The sequence below is a fragment of the Chelonoidis abingdonii genome, chromosome 1 (genome assembly GCF_003597395.2).
Source record: "Chelonoidis abingdonii isolate Lonesome George chromosome 1, CheloAbing_2.0, whole genome shotgun sequence".
Lineage (NCBI taxonomy): Eukaryota > Metazoa > Chordata > Testudines > Testudinidae > Chelonoidis > Chelonoidis abingdonii.
Genome location: NC_133769.1, coordinates 32,755,930 through 32,774,476, shown reverse-complemented (window position 1 = coordinate 32,774,476; position 18,547 = coordinate 32,755,930). Strand labels below are relative to the sequence as shown.

Here is an 18,547-nt window from a genome sequence, read left to right as displayed (position 1 = left end):
TAAAATAATTAGGGATCAATGTGTCTTTCTTCATGAAAGCTTGCTTATGAACTTTTACCATAATTTTTCATTATCCTTATCAATGATTGAGGCCCCTTTCAAGGTAAATGTAGAGCAGATATTAAACTGTAGTCTGTACTGTTTGAATTATCAGGGTGTATTTAAGGGATAGTCATAGACACAGAAAAGAATAGTGAAAGGTTACTTATGAATGTAGAGGAGAATGCATGCTTTATGTTCAATATGTGAAACTATCAGCTTTGTTAACTTGTGGGAGAGGACTTGTTTTTTCTGTGACTTATTATATAGGTAGTTTGTCTAATGTTCTTTCTTCTCTTCTTCCTCTGTAACAGAAACTTTTGTCCAAGTGTTTAAAAAGGGGGGGGAAATCCAAAGCACTTTGCCAGACACTTATGTACTTTTGCTGTAAATGTTTGTTTTGTCATTACCTCACAGCAGCAATGAATAATCACCATGCTAGTTCTTCTGGTTTGCATACCTGGCTTAACACCCTCTGCTCTTACAAATATAATATACAGAGCAACCCTGATTTTAAACAGTGAGTGGCTTCAAACAATATTGCATAACCACAAGGTTAGAAATTAAAAATTCTTCTGAGAAAAGTGTTTTGTTTGTGTAACACTCCTTCCAGTAGAGCTGTCAGATTCCAGCTTCTCTGCCTTGATTAAAAGTCAATTTCACTGATATGCTTTTAGCCAGCAAAAGACTCTTGAAACCAGAAATCACACTTTTGTTAATGACAGAAAAAGCAGCAAAACTCATGTCAATGTGTTCTCATTTGACAAGTTTTCCAATAGCTTTGTTTATCCTGCACATCTCCTTTTACATTCTGCAGCAGCAAAAAAAAAAGTTTCACTGACGTGTTACAGAAGTCACTTTTATGTTTGTGCACCCAAAATAGACCTAATAAAACTGAGAGTACTCAGCAACTCACAGACTCACACTCCAAATTCTTGCATGTTAAATTACCATTAGTGTATACAGTATTAGGCCTGGATTTCATGGGTGGCTGGTAAACTATTGTCTTTCAGGCAGGACTGTCTTTCTGTTCATATTTTGTACAATGCTGAGCAGGTCACTAAATCAGAGTAACAGTCAGGGTGACTATTTTTTTTTTTCTTCTCATGTTCCAACTAACATTTCAGGGGAGACCACTACAACAGTTGCACCATTTGTTCCAGGAGGGGTCAGTGATGGACAGTGGCACTCCGTTCAGGTGCAGTACTACAACAAGGTAAGGTAGAACACTTCAAGAACGCTATGTGTAAAGTAGTAAAGACAATGGGCCAGTTAGTGTGTCCTCAGCACAGTTTCCTTGATTTCACTGGAATAACACCAATTTACACCACCTGAGGATCTGGCCCAGCCTGTGTAGTTGCCCTGGGATTTCTGTTTTTGTTTTAATTTTTAACTAACCCGGGCACTGGTCCTGCTCACCTGACTGAGGCAAAACTCTCATTCATGTTCTTCTAGAGTCTAGTCACAATAGGAGTGCTGGCTCGAGTCCAGGGTGTCCTTTGAGGAAGAATAAAATTGAAAATGTTCAGTTATTTTGGGCTTTTCTAGTTTTCAGTTCTTCTAAAACCCCTAACAGTTGCTGAGGGGATGCATTGAATCACCNCATATATATATATATATATATATATTAAGCAGAGATCAAGATAAAATAATTAGGGATCAATGTGTCTTTCTTCATGAAAGCTTGCTTATGAACTTTTACCATAATTTTTCATTATCCTTATCAATGATTGAGGCCCCTTTCAAGGTAAATGTAGAGCAGATATTAAACTGTAGTCTGTACTGTTTGAATTATCAGGGTGTATTTAAGGGATAGTCATAGACACAGAAAAGAATAGTGAAAGGTTACTTATGAATGTAGAGGAGAATGCATGCTTTATGTTCAATATGTGAAACTATCAGCTTTGTTAACTTGTGGGAGAGGACTTGTTTTTTCTGTGACTTATTATATAGGTAGTTTGTCTAATGTTCTTTCTTCTCTTCTTCCTCTGTAACAGAAACTTTTGTCCAAGTGTTTAAAAAGGGGGGGGAAATCCAAAGCACTTTGCCAGACACTTATGTACTTTTGCTGTAAATGTTTGTTTTGTCATTACCTCACAGCAGCAATGAATAATCACCATGCTAGTTCTTCTGGTTTGCATACCTGGCTTAACACCCTCTGCTCTTACAAATATAATATACAGAGCAACCCTGATTTTAAACAGTGAGTGGCTTCAAACAATATTGCATAACCACAAGGTTAGAAATTAAAAATTCTTCTGAGAAAAGTGTTTTGTTTGTGTAACACTCCTTCCAGTAGAGCTGTCAGATTCCAGCTTCTCTGCCTTGATTAAAAGTCAATTTCACTGATATGCTTTTAGCCAGCAAAAGACTCTTGAAACCAGAAATCACACTTTTGTTAATGACAGAAAAAGCAGCAAAACTCATGTCAATGTGTTCTCATTTGACAAGTTTTCCAATAGCTTTGTTTATCCTGCACATCTCCTTTTACATTCTGCAGCAGCAAAAAAAAAAGTTTCACTGACGTGTTACAGAAGTCACTTTTATGTTTGTGCACCCAAAATAGACCTAATAAAACTGAGAGTACTCAGCAACTCACAGACTCACACTCCAAATTCTTGCATGTTAAATTACCATTAGTGTATACAGTATTAGGCCTGGATTTCATGGGTGGCTGGTAAACTATTGTCTTTCAGGCAGGACTGTCTTTCTGTTCATATTTTGTACAATGCTGAGCAGGTCACTAAATCAGAGTAACAGTCAGGGTGACTATTTTTTTTTTTCTTCTCATGTTCCAACTAACATTTCAGGGGAGACCACTACAACAGTTGCACCATTTGTTCCAGGAGGGGTCAGTGATGGACAGTGGCACTCCGTTCAGGTGCAGTACTACAACAAGGTAAGGTAGAACACTTCAAGAACGCTATGTGTAAAGTAGTAAAGACAATGGGCCAGTTAGTGTGTCCTCAGCACAGTTTCCTTGATTTCACTGGAATAACACCAATTTACACCACCTGAGGATCTGGCCCAGCCTGTGTAGTTGCCCTGGGATTTCTGTTTTTGTTTTAATTTTTAACTAACCCGGGCACTGGTCCTGCTCACCTGACTGAGGCAAAACTCTCATTCATGTTCTTCTAGAGTCTAGTCACAATAGGAGTGCTGGCTCGAGTCCAGGGTGTCCTTTGAGGAAGAATAAAATTGAAAATGTTCAGTTATTTTGGGCTTTTCTAGTTTTCAGTTCTTCTAAAACCCCTAACAGTTGCTGAGGGGATGCATTGAATCACCTCATTCCCTAGCTACTCTGTCGATGCCCTTTGCACTGTCAAGACCACTCACTTTGGAGGTTGTTCAGACTCACAAGTAGAAGGAAGATTGTGACTGTTTTGTGCTGCCACAGCTTCCTCACTGGTAAACTTTCCTTTTGAGCGCCCTCTGACAGTGTCTGTTATTGCCTTTTGATATTTTTTACCAGATTCTAGTATTAATATTTATTACAGTAGCTAAGTACTGAAAAAGTAGGCAGCACTGCAAGCCATGTACTTCTATTTTGGTGCATTTTCCCATGAAAATTCATGTAAAGGAAACAACATATTATATACAGAGAATTGGAAAGTTAAGCTATGATATGGTATTTTTTAAATAATCAGGAATGATCCTACTAAATAATTTTCATTTACTGTGTACAAAGATATAAGAGATTAGATTTAATGAAAAAAAGGCTATTCCATACACTCAACAAACTAATTAAAGGGGGTGCAAGGATGTTCATGTGCTCTGTGGGTAGCATATGGGAAATGTAAGTTGCTGTTTGATTATGTCAGGGATCTAGGTACACAAGCCATTTCTGTAAAGAACAAAAGAGGTCTTTGAGATTAAATATTGGGTCATAGTTTAGATACAGATATCAGAGCTTCTGTATTTGTAATGGAATTAAATAATTTGTATAGTTATTTAAAATTGATGCTTTTTAGTCTGACATGATAGCATTATGAAGGATTAAATAAAGAAATAGATGAGTACTGTTGGCTTGTTAGAAAGGAAAGAGGATACTAACGTAAGAAGAGAAATAGAAGATGAAGGATTAATATAATCAACAAGTTCTTTTTCCCAGTGCTGCGTCCTTTCATCACAATTTGTGTGCGACTTTTGAGAGGATTAGGATTTTCATGAGATTCTTAGGTAGTGTCTTCTAGCCTAAGGATATTTTATGGAGAAAATAAAATCATATCCAATTATGCATTTATTCCTATATTATGTGCCTTTATTTTCACTGTACAACAGAGAAACAGAACTGTAACTTGTATGTATGTGACCCTGGACACAATGAAAGTCTTTCTTGTAATCTGTAAAACTCTGTTTTTGCATGTTCTTGGCTTTTTTCCCCCCAGTAAGTAGCTTTAATGTAAAGAGAGTTATTTACTGAAATAGTAAAGAAACCCTTAACATATTTCATGGTGAGCCGTTTCGCTTCATGGGCCAGCAAGCATAGGGAAAGGAACATACATCAGTGAAAGGTTGGATTGCATAGTATGGCTACTAGTTTAAAATTCTAAAGTGCTGCCAAAAAGATAAGGAGTTGAAACAGCTCCAGCATATTCTCTAAAAGGAAAAGTGATCCTATGCAGTAGTTAAAAATAGACCTTTGACTCATTTTCAGAGTTTGTTTCTGTTTATTGAAGGGATAATATACGTTATTCTGCTAGCACAGTGAAGGACATCTTGCTGTTTTAAAGCATTTGCTTATTTGTCTGCCTCTGACTATGGTACCCCTCCCTCTGAGCTGGGGTGGACGAATCCCCACTGTGAGAGTGGCTCTCAGTGTGAGGCCACGTCTAGACTATGCGCCGGATCGGCGCGTTAAAATCGATTGCTCGGGAATTGAAATATCGCGTCTGGTCTGGACGCGATATCTCGATCCCAGAGCGTGCTTAGATCGATTCCGGAACTCCAGCTAGACGACCGGACTTCCGGATTCGACACGGCGAGCCGCGCGGATCGATCCCGCGCGGTGAAGACGGGTGAGTAAATCGATTTTAGATATTCGATTTCAGCTACGCTATTCTCGTAGCTGAAATTGCGTATCAAAAATCGATTTAATCTCGTAGTGTAGACCTGGCCTGAGAGGACTGTTGGGGCCTGTGTGCTGCCCTCTTCCTCCCAACAGCAGATCAAAGCTCACTGGCAAGGGAGGACAGAGGGGCCTCTGTCAATTCTGCCATGCCAGGAGGAGAGCGCAGGGAGCTCAACACTTGGGATCAGGGTCAGTAACTGGCCTGCTGGACTTCCCTGAAATACTCTCCTTGCTTTGCCACCTTCTTTGGAGGAGATTCTTGGGGGTCACAGAAGCTCAGTTTTGAGCCTTCCAGTGTGTGTATGGGCCTTCCCCTTCCATCTCCCAGACTGCTCCAGCTCTTTGGGGAGAAGGAGCCGCACAGATGTTTCTTCCCTTTTTCCCTGATGCTGTTCCCTAGAGTGTAGTTATTCTCCTTCCCCTCCTAGTCTTTTGTTAAAAATGCAGCAACTTATTTTTTGGGATGGGCAAGGGACCAAAGTTGGGCCTTTCTCCCCTTCTCTGGTCTTCTCGGGGCTGCCGACATTAAAAAAAGGTGCAATCTCTTCAGGCTGGCCCTGCCCTCAGTGAATGATATAGGAGTCTGCCTGAGCAGGGCTTTTGTCTGCAAGCAAGAAGTGAAATGAGAGGGCCACAGGGGGGCAGGGTGCTAAGCTAGCACAATGAATCTAAAAATATATTTTCATTAAGAGAGGTCAGCATTGGGCATTGGCCCACACTTGTATAGAAAGGGATGGCCTGGAAAAAAGGAGTGAAACTTTAAGAGTAAAATCAAGCACTGAAGAATGCAATAAATGCTATGGTTCCTTTTAATAAGTTCTGAATATAGTAAGGACTTAAGAGAACACTATAGCTCAACAGTCTAATGTGATAAAGCGGTGCAGTGAGGAAGGATTGTTGAGTTTTTATGGGCAAGAGTAGATGGAATCAAAAATTATTTCACTCCTAATTTCACTTTTCAGCCAATCATCCCTTTTCATCTTTTGTAAACAACCCAGTGGGGTAGTTAACAGTAGATATCTTCTCTGTCTCATACTATTGATTTAAAGGTATGATATTGCTTTTAATCACCCTAATGCTGTATTTTTGTTGTAGGCTCTCTGAGTAATCACTCCCTTTCTTTCCACTGATTCCAGGCACGGAAACTTACTGCCACAGAAAGAACAAGGAGTACTTGTGGCACCTTAGAGACAAACAAATTTATTTGGGCATAAGCTTTTGTGGGCTAAAACCCACTTTATCGGATACATGCAGTGGAAAATACAGTAGGAAGATATATGTATACACATACAGAGAGAGAACATGAAAAAAATGAAAAAAATGGGTGTTGCCATACCAACTCTAACGAGACTAATCAATTAAGATGGGCTATTATCAGCAGGAGAAAAAAACTTTTATGGTGATAATTCCAACAGTTGACAAGAAGGTGTGAGTAACAGTAGGGGAAATAGTTTTTACTTTGTGTAATGACCCATCCACTCCCAGTCTTTATTCAAGCCTAATTTAACTGTGTCCAGTTTGCAAATTAATTCCAGTTCTGCAGTTTCTCATTGGAGTCTGTTTTTGAAGTTTTTTGTTGAAGAATTGCAACTTTTAGGTCTGTAATTGAGGGAGGTTGAAGTGTTATTGTTATGTCACAGTTATTGTTCATGATTTATAAGCCTATTGGAGATACTAGACATCAAAACATAGGGTCTATTCACCACCCTGTTACTCCCATTTTATGCCAGCGTAGCTTTGTTGACTTCAGGGGCTTTGAACTGGCATAAAATGTAGTAATGAACCATGTATTCTATGTGGTAACCACTCTTCTGAGAGGTACACGTACCTCTGCCTTTTCATATAAAAAACTGATGCCATATTAGTGTGGTAAATCAAGCTTTGGTAACTTCAGCAATTTATTTGGGGAATCTCTAGCATTGGGGTTGGGGAGGAGAAGTCACACTCAGGTCTCAAAGTTAGTTGCATGCATAGTACTTAACAAATAATGCAAACTGTAGTTCAGGCTCCTAGAGTGCCCCTCCAGGGGAGTGCATACCTTGCACCATCTCTCAAGGATGCTTCAGCATGCCCCTCAGCAGCCAGTCCTTCTAGCTGGGTAGGACTGGCTGCTGGCAAGATAGAGCCATGACCCTGTCTTCTCCTGGGCCCCCCTCTTGAGGCCACCCTTGTGTAACTGAGGGAATGGTTAAGTCTTTGCTTCTAGTGATATTTATTTGTAAGGCAATTCCTTGTCAGGCTTATGTTTTAGCAAGGTTTGAAGATGATAAGTCCCTGTGAGGAGTTTGCTAAGGCAGATAATTTAGGGATTTGTGTTATGCCAAGATAAATAGGATGTTATGTCTAAACTTGTTATAATTCAAACATGTTTGAATAACAGAATGCCTAAAACGTATGGCTTCATTTAAATTACCCGCACATGCAGGTTTGAAGGGGTAGATAGCTCCATATTGTTCACAGGACAGTATTCATTTTTCAGCCTTGCACCATTTCCAAAAATCGCACCTTCCAGCCACACAGCACAAGTCCTCATCCAGCACCTCTTCATTTACTGTCTTGACCACTGCAGCCTCCTGCTCTCTGGCTTCTCAAACACACACATCACCTCCCAGCTCAAGACCAAAACACAGCTACATGGATAATCTTCTTTGCCCGTCATATGGACCATCATCCCTCTCACTGAATCCCTTAACAGGCTCCCCCTTCACTGCATCAGACTCCAGTGTCTTGTGCTCATCTTTAAGGCCCTTCACAACTTTGCCCCTCCCTATTTATTTGCTCTTGGATCTTGCTGAGTTGCTCCTTCCCTGTCTGCTCTGCCAACAATATCAGCCTTTGTAATGTCTGCTTCTCGCACACACCTCTGTGCACTTTCTTCAGTGCTGGTCCTTGCACATGGAGCTCCCTCTCCGAGCTAGTCGGTGTAGCTTCTACCCTGTCCTCTTTCAAACCCCTCCTCTTCTGAATTCTACCAGGATGTTTATGGGAAACTTGCAGCTTATAATAAATAAATAGATGGCCACTGGGAACTCCTAGTGTCTATTTTATTAATGGATCTATATTTTATAGTTGAAACAAATTAAATGGCTCAATATAAATCTGTCCCACCCTACTTATTCTCTCTTGTTGAGGGTCATGTCCCCCTGTCTCAAACCCATTTGTTCCCCCCTCCAAATGTACTTCACTCTGGTCCATCCATTTGTCAGTGTCCTGAACTATCACCTCTGTGCCTTGTAATGCACTATCCCTTTGCATGGTTTAAGCTCCCTGAATTCACTCACAAGGCCCAAGCCTTTCCAGTCTTAAAATCCTTCTTAAAACTCACCAATGCCCTGCTGCCTATAGTGTATCTTACTGATTTGTACAGAAAAGCTCTTTTGTTGTTCTCTGTCCTCAGACAGGTAGACAGTCTGTCTTTAGGCTGCAAGCTCCTTGGGACAGGGACTGTCCCCTTTTGTACACCCGGAAAATGCGTAACACCCTGTAGGTGCTCCCACAAACAAATAACTCAAACCGTTGGAGATGTGCATCTAGCAGATCTGTGTGACTCTGTATTCTTATCATTATTAAACTTAACCTTCCTTCCTTTGGTTTGTTTACCCCCTCCCCCTTCAAAATGTTTCATTTTCAAAGAGATTGTAAGCTCCTCAGGACAGGGTCCCTGGCTTTCTGTGTTTGTACAGGCCTTGATTCTAATTGGGTCCTATGCAGCTATTGCTGCTGCAAGGGTTGTGATATCTGTGCAAAACTCCCATTGACTTCAGTGAGACTTCTATGTGCAGAAGGGTGTCAGGAGAGGCCCCAGTGAGTAAGGAAAGTAGCATTTAACCAGATTATAGGCTGTCTTGGAAGACATATTTTAACCGTCAGTCAGTTTATATTTTATGCAAATGAGTGAACCGATCTTATCTTGGAATCATTAGCTTTGAACAAAGTGTAAGCAGTTTGTGAAATTTGTAAGGCAGCCGGTGACACTGAGTGTTCCTGAAATTTGGATTCCATGAACAGTTGATTTGGGAGTGTGTGGGCTCTTGTAGGAGGTTCCTAATTGTTTGACAGTTGGTTGTTTAAAATACAAGCCTGCAAGTCTCAGCTCTTCCAAGACAGGCCAGTGGTATGGGCAATGCTGGATTACCCAATAGGCAGACTAAGCATGTGCTTAGAGCACCAGCAAAGCAGGGGGCACCAAAAAAAATTATTTTTTTTTTTTAAAATGGGATATTTCAGAAAAAGCATCAAAGTAGTCATCATGGGAAAAATCAGAACTTTGTTAGACTTCCTTACATTCCACTACACACTCTTCCTCATTTTTCTGTTCTCTTTTTACTACTTATCCTCACCTCAACCAGGGGGGTGTCCTACTAACGTAGATTAAAATAATGCGAGGAAATCAGAGACTGTAACTGATCATTCTATTCCTGGTGGTAAAACAGACATTGTTCTAGAAGGTGTGGCTGTGTCAGAGACTGAACCTGCTCATGCTGTAAATAACAGGAGAAAAGATCCTGGTGTGTGGGTTGATTTCAGTACCAATGCTGTAGCTTACTGGATAAATCGCGGAACAAATGACTTTCAACACCACACTGGGCCATTTGAGAAATTATGTCGGACTTTTACCAACGCCAAACAAACAAGATATTGTCCACAAAAAATATTTTTTGGCATGAAAGCGAATGGTGAGAAATACACTCGAGAATGGCTACTGTATTCACCATCAACAGGGTCTGTGCACTGTTTTGTTTGCAAACTTTTTGCATATAAACCTTCAACATCCGGTTGCTGCAGATGGATTTAGTGACTGGCGGAATACTGTTTAATTGAACAACATGAAAATAGAACTACTCACAGAGATTCAGTATTGACATATTTAAATCGAAGACAGGGCTTTGGATTGACACAAAAATTGGAAGAACAAATTAAAGGGGAGCGTGAATACTGGCAACATGTCTTACAGCGTGTTATAGCTGTTATTCAAACATCAGCTGAACGTGATCTGCCTTTCCGGGGATCAAATGACACATTTGGATCATTGCAGAACGGAAATTTATTGGGATTGTTGGAGCTTGTGGCTCAGTTTGACCCATTTTTAGGAGGCCACATCTTAGAATATGGGAATGCTGGCAAAGGTAACCCATCATACTTATCCAAGACAATGTGATGAACTCATTGGTCTAATGAGTGACAAAGTTCGTTCAGCTATTGTGGATGAAATAAGTACTGCTGGGTGCTTCAGTTTATCTGTCAAACCTACACCTGATATTTCACATATTGATCAATTGAGTATTTTACTAAGAAATGTGTCTCCCACAGATGGAGAACCAGTTGAACGATTTATAATATTCCTCAATTTGAAAAGCCACACTGGCGAAGAAATGGCAAATCAAGTACTGCATTATCTGTGCCAAGTTTGCAAAATAGATTTCTCAAAGTGTGGAGGTCAATCTTATGACAATGCTGCCAGCATGTCAGGGTGTTATCAAGGAATGCAGAAGAAGCTTTTAGAACAGAACAAATATGCCATATTCATACCATGTGCTGCACACTCAGTGTTGTTGGCCACAGTGCTGTTGATCGTTGTCCAGTGGCAGTAATGTTTTTCTCAACAGTCCAGTTACTTTATACATTTTTCTCTGCCTCAACACACTGATTGGCAGTTCTTAAAACATATTTGGGCAATGATCGTGTGTTGAAATCTCTTTCTAATACTCGCTGGGAGGCACATGCAGTGGCAGCAAGTGCAATTCTGCAGTCCTACTCAAAGATTGTGGATGCATTAGAAAGTATAGCTGAAGACCAATCACAAAAGGGAGAAAACTATACGAGAGGCAGAAAACATTGCAAACAAGATGCAAGAGCTAGAGTTTGTATTCATGTTGACCATGTGGAATGAAATTTTACAACACTTTTACCACACAAGTCAAGCTCTCCAAGAAAAAGAATTGGATTTGAAAACGTGTGCAGACCTCTGTCAATCATTAGCAGACCACTTACACACTTTGAGGAATGATTTTACCGTATAGTATTGTTTTTATTTTGAATTACATATGCGGGGGGCACCATAATCTTTTCAGTGCTTAGGGCCTCAAAAGGTCTTAATCTGGCCCTGGGTGTGGGTAGCTCGTGAGCTATAATTTTAGATTTATTTCTGCAGCTGAATCAAGGTGATGTTGGGTATGAATGAGATAAGCGTGGAAATGACCCCCCAGGTGTTTGTTTAAAATGAATTCAGAAAAGGTTTGCTTGTTAAAGTTAATAGTAACATTATTAACAGAGTGTTAGTCAGAAAGTGATCTCCGCATCAGTTGCTTTACCTCTGAGAAGAGACAGATGTTTTAAATACAGAAGCAAGAGGTCAGTCTCTACCCCAGCTTTGCATATAGTACTGCTTCCTCTAAGGAAAGTAAATGTGCACCCGGTTGTACTACAGGGAGCATGGAGTGGTGGGGTGTTAGTGTGAGAGCCCTGCAGTGCCGAAGGGCCAGATTGTATGCTTAAGAAAATGCATCATTTATCTGCAGGGTGGCTCAGGAGGCACAATCCCTCTTTTCACTCTGCAGCAGGCTGGGGTGCATGGAAGCTGCACCATCAATGTGGATTGTGCAGGCTTCGCCCCCAATGTAAAGTCAACCCGTTGTGTGGGCTAGTAGGGAAAGCGAAGTATGATTGTGGCCCTGTGCCACCACTAGCTCATCCCTCCCTACCCCCTTGGGGGGGATCTGTGCTCCTGGGGTGTAGTCCCTGTGCTCACCAGGTGCAGGGGATATGGCCTCCTTACTACTTTCTCTAAGGGGCCACTTACTCTCTTTCTCTGAGGAGTACTTGGGGGTGGAGTTTGTCGTCCCTGTCCCCTCTACTGCAGGGTGGATCCCCGATGACTTTTCCCCTCTCCTCTCCAGGCTGGTGGCTGTCTGCTCCTGCAAAGCCTCTGTTTCTGCCATTAGGAAACCTTAGGGGCTTCCTCTCAGACTTCATAATTGGAGGCAAGGCTTATGCTGTTTTGTGTCCCTGTTTTCATCTTCCCCCACACTCTTTCACACACATGGATATTATCCTTCAAATTACTCCATATGGGGCAATGATCAACCTTGACCTCACTCTTTTACGAAGTGTGAATAAGGGAAATAGAGAGCATAACCACCCTTTAAGCTGTAACATGTTAATCATACTACTTCCCAATGGTGCTTAATGCCAGTGAGCACTGGGCAGTGTAATTCCATTTCAGACTTAGGCAACGTGCAGCAGTGTTCAGTAGGAAACATCACAGTAGCTCTGCACTTCCTCATATGTTCAGCATTCTCCTACAAACACTAATGTGTGTTCATGCAAAAACATCACAGTAGCAAAGATGACAATTATCAGAGGTGGAGAGGCAGGAATAAAGTTTTAATAACATGTACTGATGAAAATGATTCTCCCCCTTCCCCCTCCTTTGGCATCAGTTGTCAGCCTTCTTGATTTCAATTTCAATGCCTAAGGCAGGTAGATAGATGTCTTAGTGGCTGCAATGGTGATTCTGAATTGAATTTCCTGAATAGCAAACACTGGAGGGAAAGAACTAGGAGCTTTGAGTCAGTGAAGGTGATCCAGAGCTGTTTCAAGACTTTGCTTCAGTTTCAGTCTCATTAAAAGTCTTGTCAGCTCCCCGTTAACAAAATATCTGTTTACCTGCCAGACATGTTTCTTGCAGTAATAGATGTTTGCTGATTTTGGGGCAGGAAGGGAGGGTGAGAATTAATGTATTTGAAATTTTTCATTTCATCTTCACCAATTCAACTGGTGCACATGTGCAAATTGTTTATCTGCAGTGGTCCTGATCCTGCTACCATTAAAGTCAATGGGAGATGTGCTGTTGAGTTTAAAGGTGACCTGCAGTGTAAACAACATTATTTTTAAACATATTTTAATGTCCCTTTTGTAACTTTATATTGCATAAAGAAGGCCTTAAAACTTTTTTTTGGGGGGTGGGCAGGTTTTTTAATGTTGCATATTTTACATTATGACTTCAAGTCTTACCTACCGTGTTCTACCTGGAAGAATTTTTTGACATCTACGGACGTGGTAGGATTATGACACTGTAAATATCAAGAAAGTGAAACCTGGTTAACTGGAAAGGGAAGGGTGATTTTTATTCAGACTGTTGAAAACGCTTGTTTTTTGGTTTGTTTCATTTTTAATCCCTATTCAAGTGACTAGTGAAGCAATCTCCCATGTATTTCTGTGTCCAATATGGCGAATAGAAAATTGGGAGCAAACAGCCATCTTCCATATTCAACTGGTAGTTTAATGATAGATGGCAAGGGTCTTTCCTTATCTTATTTAAACATTAGAGAACCTCTGTTTTCCAAGGATAGTGAGTCTCTGAAAGGCTTCAGCAAAATGTACTGTGTACTGTATTTTAAGCACCAGCTTGACAGCATACTGACAAATCTTCCTTTTGAGTTTGGTAGTTTCCAATTATCACACTTGCTTTATGTAACTTTTAGGTAATTTTTGTATTGTCCTCTTGGTATTTGCATTTCAGTTATCTGAGCTTCCAACCAAGACACATTTATTGGCAGAGAGGGAAAAGAGAGTGTCTTGTTTGTTTGTTTTTGTTTCTTAGTGTTAAATATTCCATGCAAATCTTCCTCAAGATGGGCATGTCCCACTTCCCTGAGATTGATATTTTCATAAATATAGGGGCTTGTCTACCTGGTGCAATTGTGCACATCAGTGGAGTGTGAATTCTAATATGCACCAGTGTGTCACTCACTAACTGGCCCATTTAGACCCTTCTAGCATGCACTAAAAGCTCCTTGTGTATGTTAATGTAATCTTGTCTCAAACATATCTATGTTAACATGTACTAGGGAACCTTCAGTGCACACTGGCAGAATCAACACGGGCCAACTGGTGTGGATTAGAATTCACACCCCACTGATGTTCACCACTTCACTGTGTAGACAGGATCTAGGAATTATTTGTTACTTTGGAAGAAGAGGCGGAAGTAATGAGGGAAGATTTATCCCCAGTAAACTAAATGTTGGTGAAAAGTGATATCCCTGGAGGCTGAAGTTCTTTGTTAACAGATAAAGTAAGGGGCACTAGCAGTGCAAGCTTCCCCCATTACTCTGCTAATGTGCCTCTACTCTAACTAGAGTGAGCCCAACTAAGGCGAGACATTAGATTCGTCTTCATAAATATTAAGTCCTTGGCGTCTGCAGAGCCTGCCAGCATGAGTGGCAATGGATACATTTAGTGATGTTGACACTCATCTACCAAGAATAGGAACAAAACCACTAGGCCACCCAGTGGTAACCACTTTCAGTAATGATGATGTTGATTAAGAAATCCAGGATTAATTTCACATGCAGCACCACACTTGTTCACATCCTATTTGTCTGAGGAGGTTTTACTGAACCTAGTAATAATAGATTGTGTTTTACTACAAACTTTTAGTACAAATGCAGTTTTGTTCAGAATTCAAGTTGCAACAATATATTTATATTCCAGTTCTTCTTCGAGTGCTTGCTCATATCCATTCCAGTTAGGTGTGTGCGCGCTGCGTGCATGTTCATCGGAGATTTTTACCCTAGCAACACTCGGTGGGCCGGCAGGGCGCTCCCTGGAGTGGCACCGCTATGGTGCCGGATATATACTCCTGCCGCCCACCCCCCCCCAGTTCCTTCTTACCGCCCGTGTCGGTCGTTGGAACAGTGGAGCGCAGCTTAGCTGATCTCCACCTCCCTAGCGATTCGCTCGTTTCTATTGTAATTGTGTATATAGTTCGATTTCTTCAAGTATAGTTAGTATTCAGTTATTAGTTCTGTAGTAGTTATTGTAGATAGTTAAAAGGGATCGAGGGTTAGCCCTTTCCCCTCCCCTGGTACTGGGCCCCATGCCCGGCTCACCGGGCTTCAAACTGTGCTCGGCCTGTCGTAGGCCGATGCCCACAGGAGACCCTCACGACTCCTGTCTTAAGTGCTTGGGTGAGTCTCGTCTTACGGACAAGTGCCGCATCTGTAAGGTGTTCAAGCCCCGGACTAAAAAAGAGCGGGACATTCACCTAAAACAACTGCTGATGGAGGCAGCGTTGACTCCCCAGTCCTCGGCACCGTCAGCGGCACCGGGAACAAGTGCCTCCTCGGCACCGGAGCGCACGCCAACAGGGAAGGCTCCTAGACATCAGCCATCACCGGCCCAAACTTCCGCCCGGCACCATTCGCTCTCACCACGGAGCAAGAAGCACAGGCCTCCTGTGGCTGCTATATCTACATCGCAGTCCGAGCGCTTAGCCAAGTCGGACCGCCCGGCACTGTCATCTGCCGCGGCACCGACATCCTCTGCACTGTTGATTCCGGCCTCGCAAGAGCCGTCGAGTCCGGTGCCTACCAGCTCCCCGGCACGCACCGTGGTTGAGCTTATCATGCCCTCCACTCCGGAGACGTTCTCTGCGGCACGGGACTTGATTGCCTTGACGGAGCCTGAGCTGCCTCGACCCCCGGCACCGCCGGTGCGGGTCCCTCAGTCCATAGGCAAGCCGGCCCTCATGAGACCTTCTTCGCCCGGTCCCACGGAACTTCGCCGGTCCCAGTCCAGGTCCCACAGACACTCCCGGTCCCGCCATCGGTCCCGCAGCCGCTCGCAGTCCTGGTACCGTTCCCCATCGAGGTACCGGTCGTACTCACGGCACCGCTCGAGGTCCCGGTCACTGTTCAGATACTACCGGCACCGCTCCCAATCTCAGCATCACTCGCGGCACCGTGCTTCTCGCAGTCGATCTCGGCACAGCGATTCCAGGCACCGGTCGACCTCCCGGCACCGCCAGAGACCTCTATGAGCAGACCTCCCCCGGCGGTACGGAGGAATCTCCAACCCACGTGACAGACCCGCAAGATCCGTCTCAGGACATCCCTCAAGACCAGGAGTCGCTCCAAGACCCGCTAGTCTCCAGGGTTTCATCCTCTTCTTCCCCGGATGAAGCGGTGGCGGGGATGGCTACATCTGGACCGCCCCCAATCGACCTCAGGTCACACCAGGACCTTCTGCGCCGTGTCGCCGTCAATATCAACTTGCCCATGGAGGAAGTTCCTGAGGTGGACGACCCGGTTGTCAGTATATTGTCAGCGGAGGCTCCAACCAGGGTGGCCCTCCCCTTCATCCGCTTGATACAGGCTAGAGCGGATACTATCTGACAATCCCCTGCATCCGTACCACCCACAGCCAAAGGGTTTGAATGCAAATACATGGTACCATCCAAGGGGTACGAGTACCTGCATATACACCCTCCTCCTTGTTCATTGGTAGTACAGTCCGTCAATGAACGGGAGCGCCATGGCCAGCAAGTTCCTGCGCCTAAATTGAGGGAGGCCAGGCGCACGGATTTGTTGGGTAGAAAGATCTATTCCGCGGGAGGCCTCCAACTCAGGGTGGCGAACCAGCAAGCCCTCCTGAGTAGGTACAGCTATAACACCTGGGAGGCAGTAGGGAAGTTTATAGAGCTCGTCCCACAGGACTACCACCAGGAATTCACAGCTCTCCTGGAGGAAGGGAAAAAAGTTGCACGGACCTCCCTCCAGGCCTCGCTGGATGCTGCCGATTCGGCAGCTAGAACCGTCACCTCTGGGATTGCCATGCGGCGTATATCATGGCTACAGGCGTCAGGTCTGCCACCTGAACTTCAGTATACCATACAGGACCTACCCTTTGATGGCCAGGGCCTCTTTTCCCAGAAGACGGACCCTTGGCTTCAGAGTCTGAAGGACAATTGCGTAATTATGCGTTCGCTGGGAATGCATACGCTGCAGACTCAAAGACGAACTTTCTGGTCCCAACCTCAGCGCCCCTACCCCCCACCTCGACCAAGGCAGGACTTCACCAGAAGGCGAGGTCATACCTCTCGCAGACGACAGTCTGGGCCTCAAGGGGGTAACAACTCCGGTCCCACCAAGCCACCGGCGGGACCGAAGCCAAACTTTTGAGGGTGCGCCTGAGCGCACCGTACCAGTTACCTCCCAGGATCCTTTTCAGTTTGCCAACCGCCTTGCCGCATTCCTCCTTGCATGGTTCCAGCTAACGTCGGACCGTTGGGTCCTCCGCACGGTGGAGTGTGGCTACCGTCTTCAGTTTGTTTCAGTCCCTCCTTCCCACCTTCCCTCCTTGTCCCTCTTTAGGGACCCCTCTCACGAGCAACTCCTTCTGCAGGAGGTTTTGAGGCTCCTTGCGATGGGAGCTATAGAGGAAGTTCCAGAGGAATTAAGGGGCAAAGGGTTTCTATTCCAGATATTTCCTAATTCCCAAGGCAAAAGGGGCCTCCACCTATCCTGTACCTGCGAGGACTGAACAAATTCATGAGAAAGTTCAAGTTCCGCATGGTGTCCCTAGGAAACATCATCCCTTCCCTGGATCCTGGAGATTGGTACGCTGCTCTCGACATGAGGACACATATTTCCACATCGCGAATTTACCCTCCGCACAGAAGGTACCTATGCTTTGTGGTGAATCATCAACATTACCAATTTGCGGTCCTTCCCTTTGGCCTCTCCTCGGCCCCTCGTATTCATGAAATGTATGGCGGTAGTCGCCGCCTTCCTCCGCCATCGTCGAATACATGTTTTCCCATATCTCGATGACTGGCTTATTCGAGGACTCCGAGGCTCAGGTCACCGCACATGTAAACGTCATCAAGGACCTATTCACCCATCTAGGCCTGATTATCAATCTGGACAATCCATTCTGCTTCCTACGCAGAGGACAGAGTTCATAGGGGCCATGCTGGACTCCAATCTTGCAACAGCCAGCTTGCCCCCACAGCGGTTTCAGGCTATAGTCTCCCCTCATACAGCGACTACAAAGCTTCCCAACAACCTCTGTCCACACCGGCCTCGCCCTACTCGGTCACATGGCTGCGTGCACTTTCGTTAAGAAGAACGCAAGATTGCGCATCGCATCCTCTTTCAGACTTGGCTCGCCTCAGTCTATCGTCCACGGGGTCAGGGGGGATGCCAATAGACATGATAATCACAAATCCACCAAGTGTGCATGGCGCTCCCTCAACTGGTGGCTGAACGCCCTCCCTGTGTTGCCAGTCGTCCGTTCCATCCGCCACCAGCCCTCGGTTGTCTCTTAACACACAACAGACGCTTCCTTCTCGGCTGGGGTGCACATATAGGGCACCTTCGCACCCCAGGGCCTTTGTCCTTATCAAGAGCTGGCGCTTCACATCAATGTCCTGCGACTGAGAGCGGTCCCGCGACTGGCGTGCCAGACCTTCCAACAGGCAGATCTGCAGGGCCGTTGTGTTGCAGTTTTCACAGACAACACACACGGCCATGTATTACATAACAAGCAAGGGAGGGACGCGGTCTTCCCCCCTTGTCAAGAGGCGATGCGACTGTGGGACTTGCTGGCATAGCCCACTTATAGACCTGGTAGCCTCCTTTCTCCCGGGAGTCCGGA

General features: G+C 44.1%; 1 protein-coding gene across 1 annotated transcript in view; it reads left to right on the top strand.

Annotated features, from left to right (window-relative positions):
* The window catches only part of CELSR1 (cadherin EGF LAG seven-pass G-type receptor 1), a 297,352-nt gene that overhangs the window by 177,836 nt on the left and 100,969 nt on the right, over positions 1–18,547 (top strand). The window contains exon 5 of the mRNA XM_032768931.2: positions 1,167–1,255. Within this exon, the coding sequence (XP_032624822.2) occupies positions 1,167–1,255 (89 nt within the window). The remainder of the gene's footprint in view (positions 1–1,166; positions 1,256–18,547) is intronic.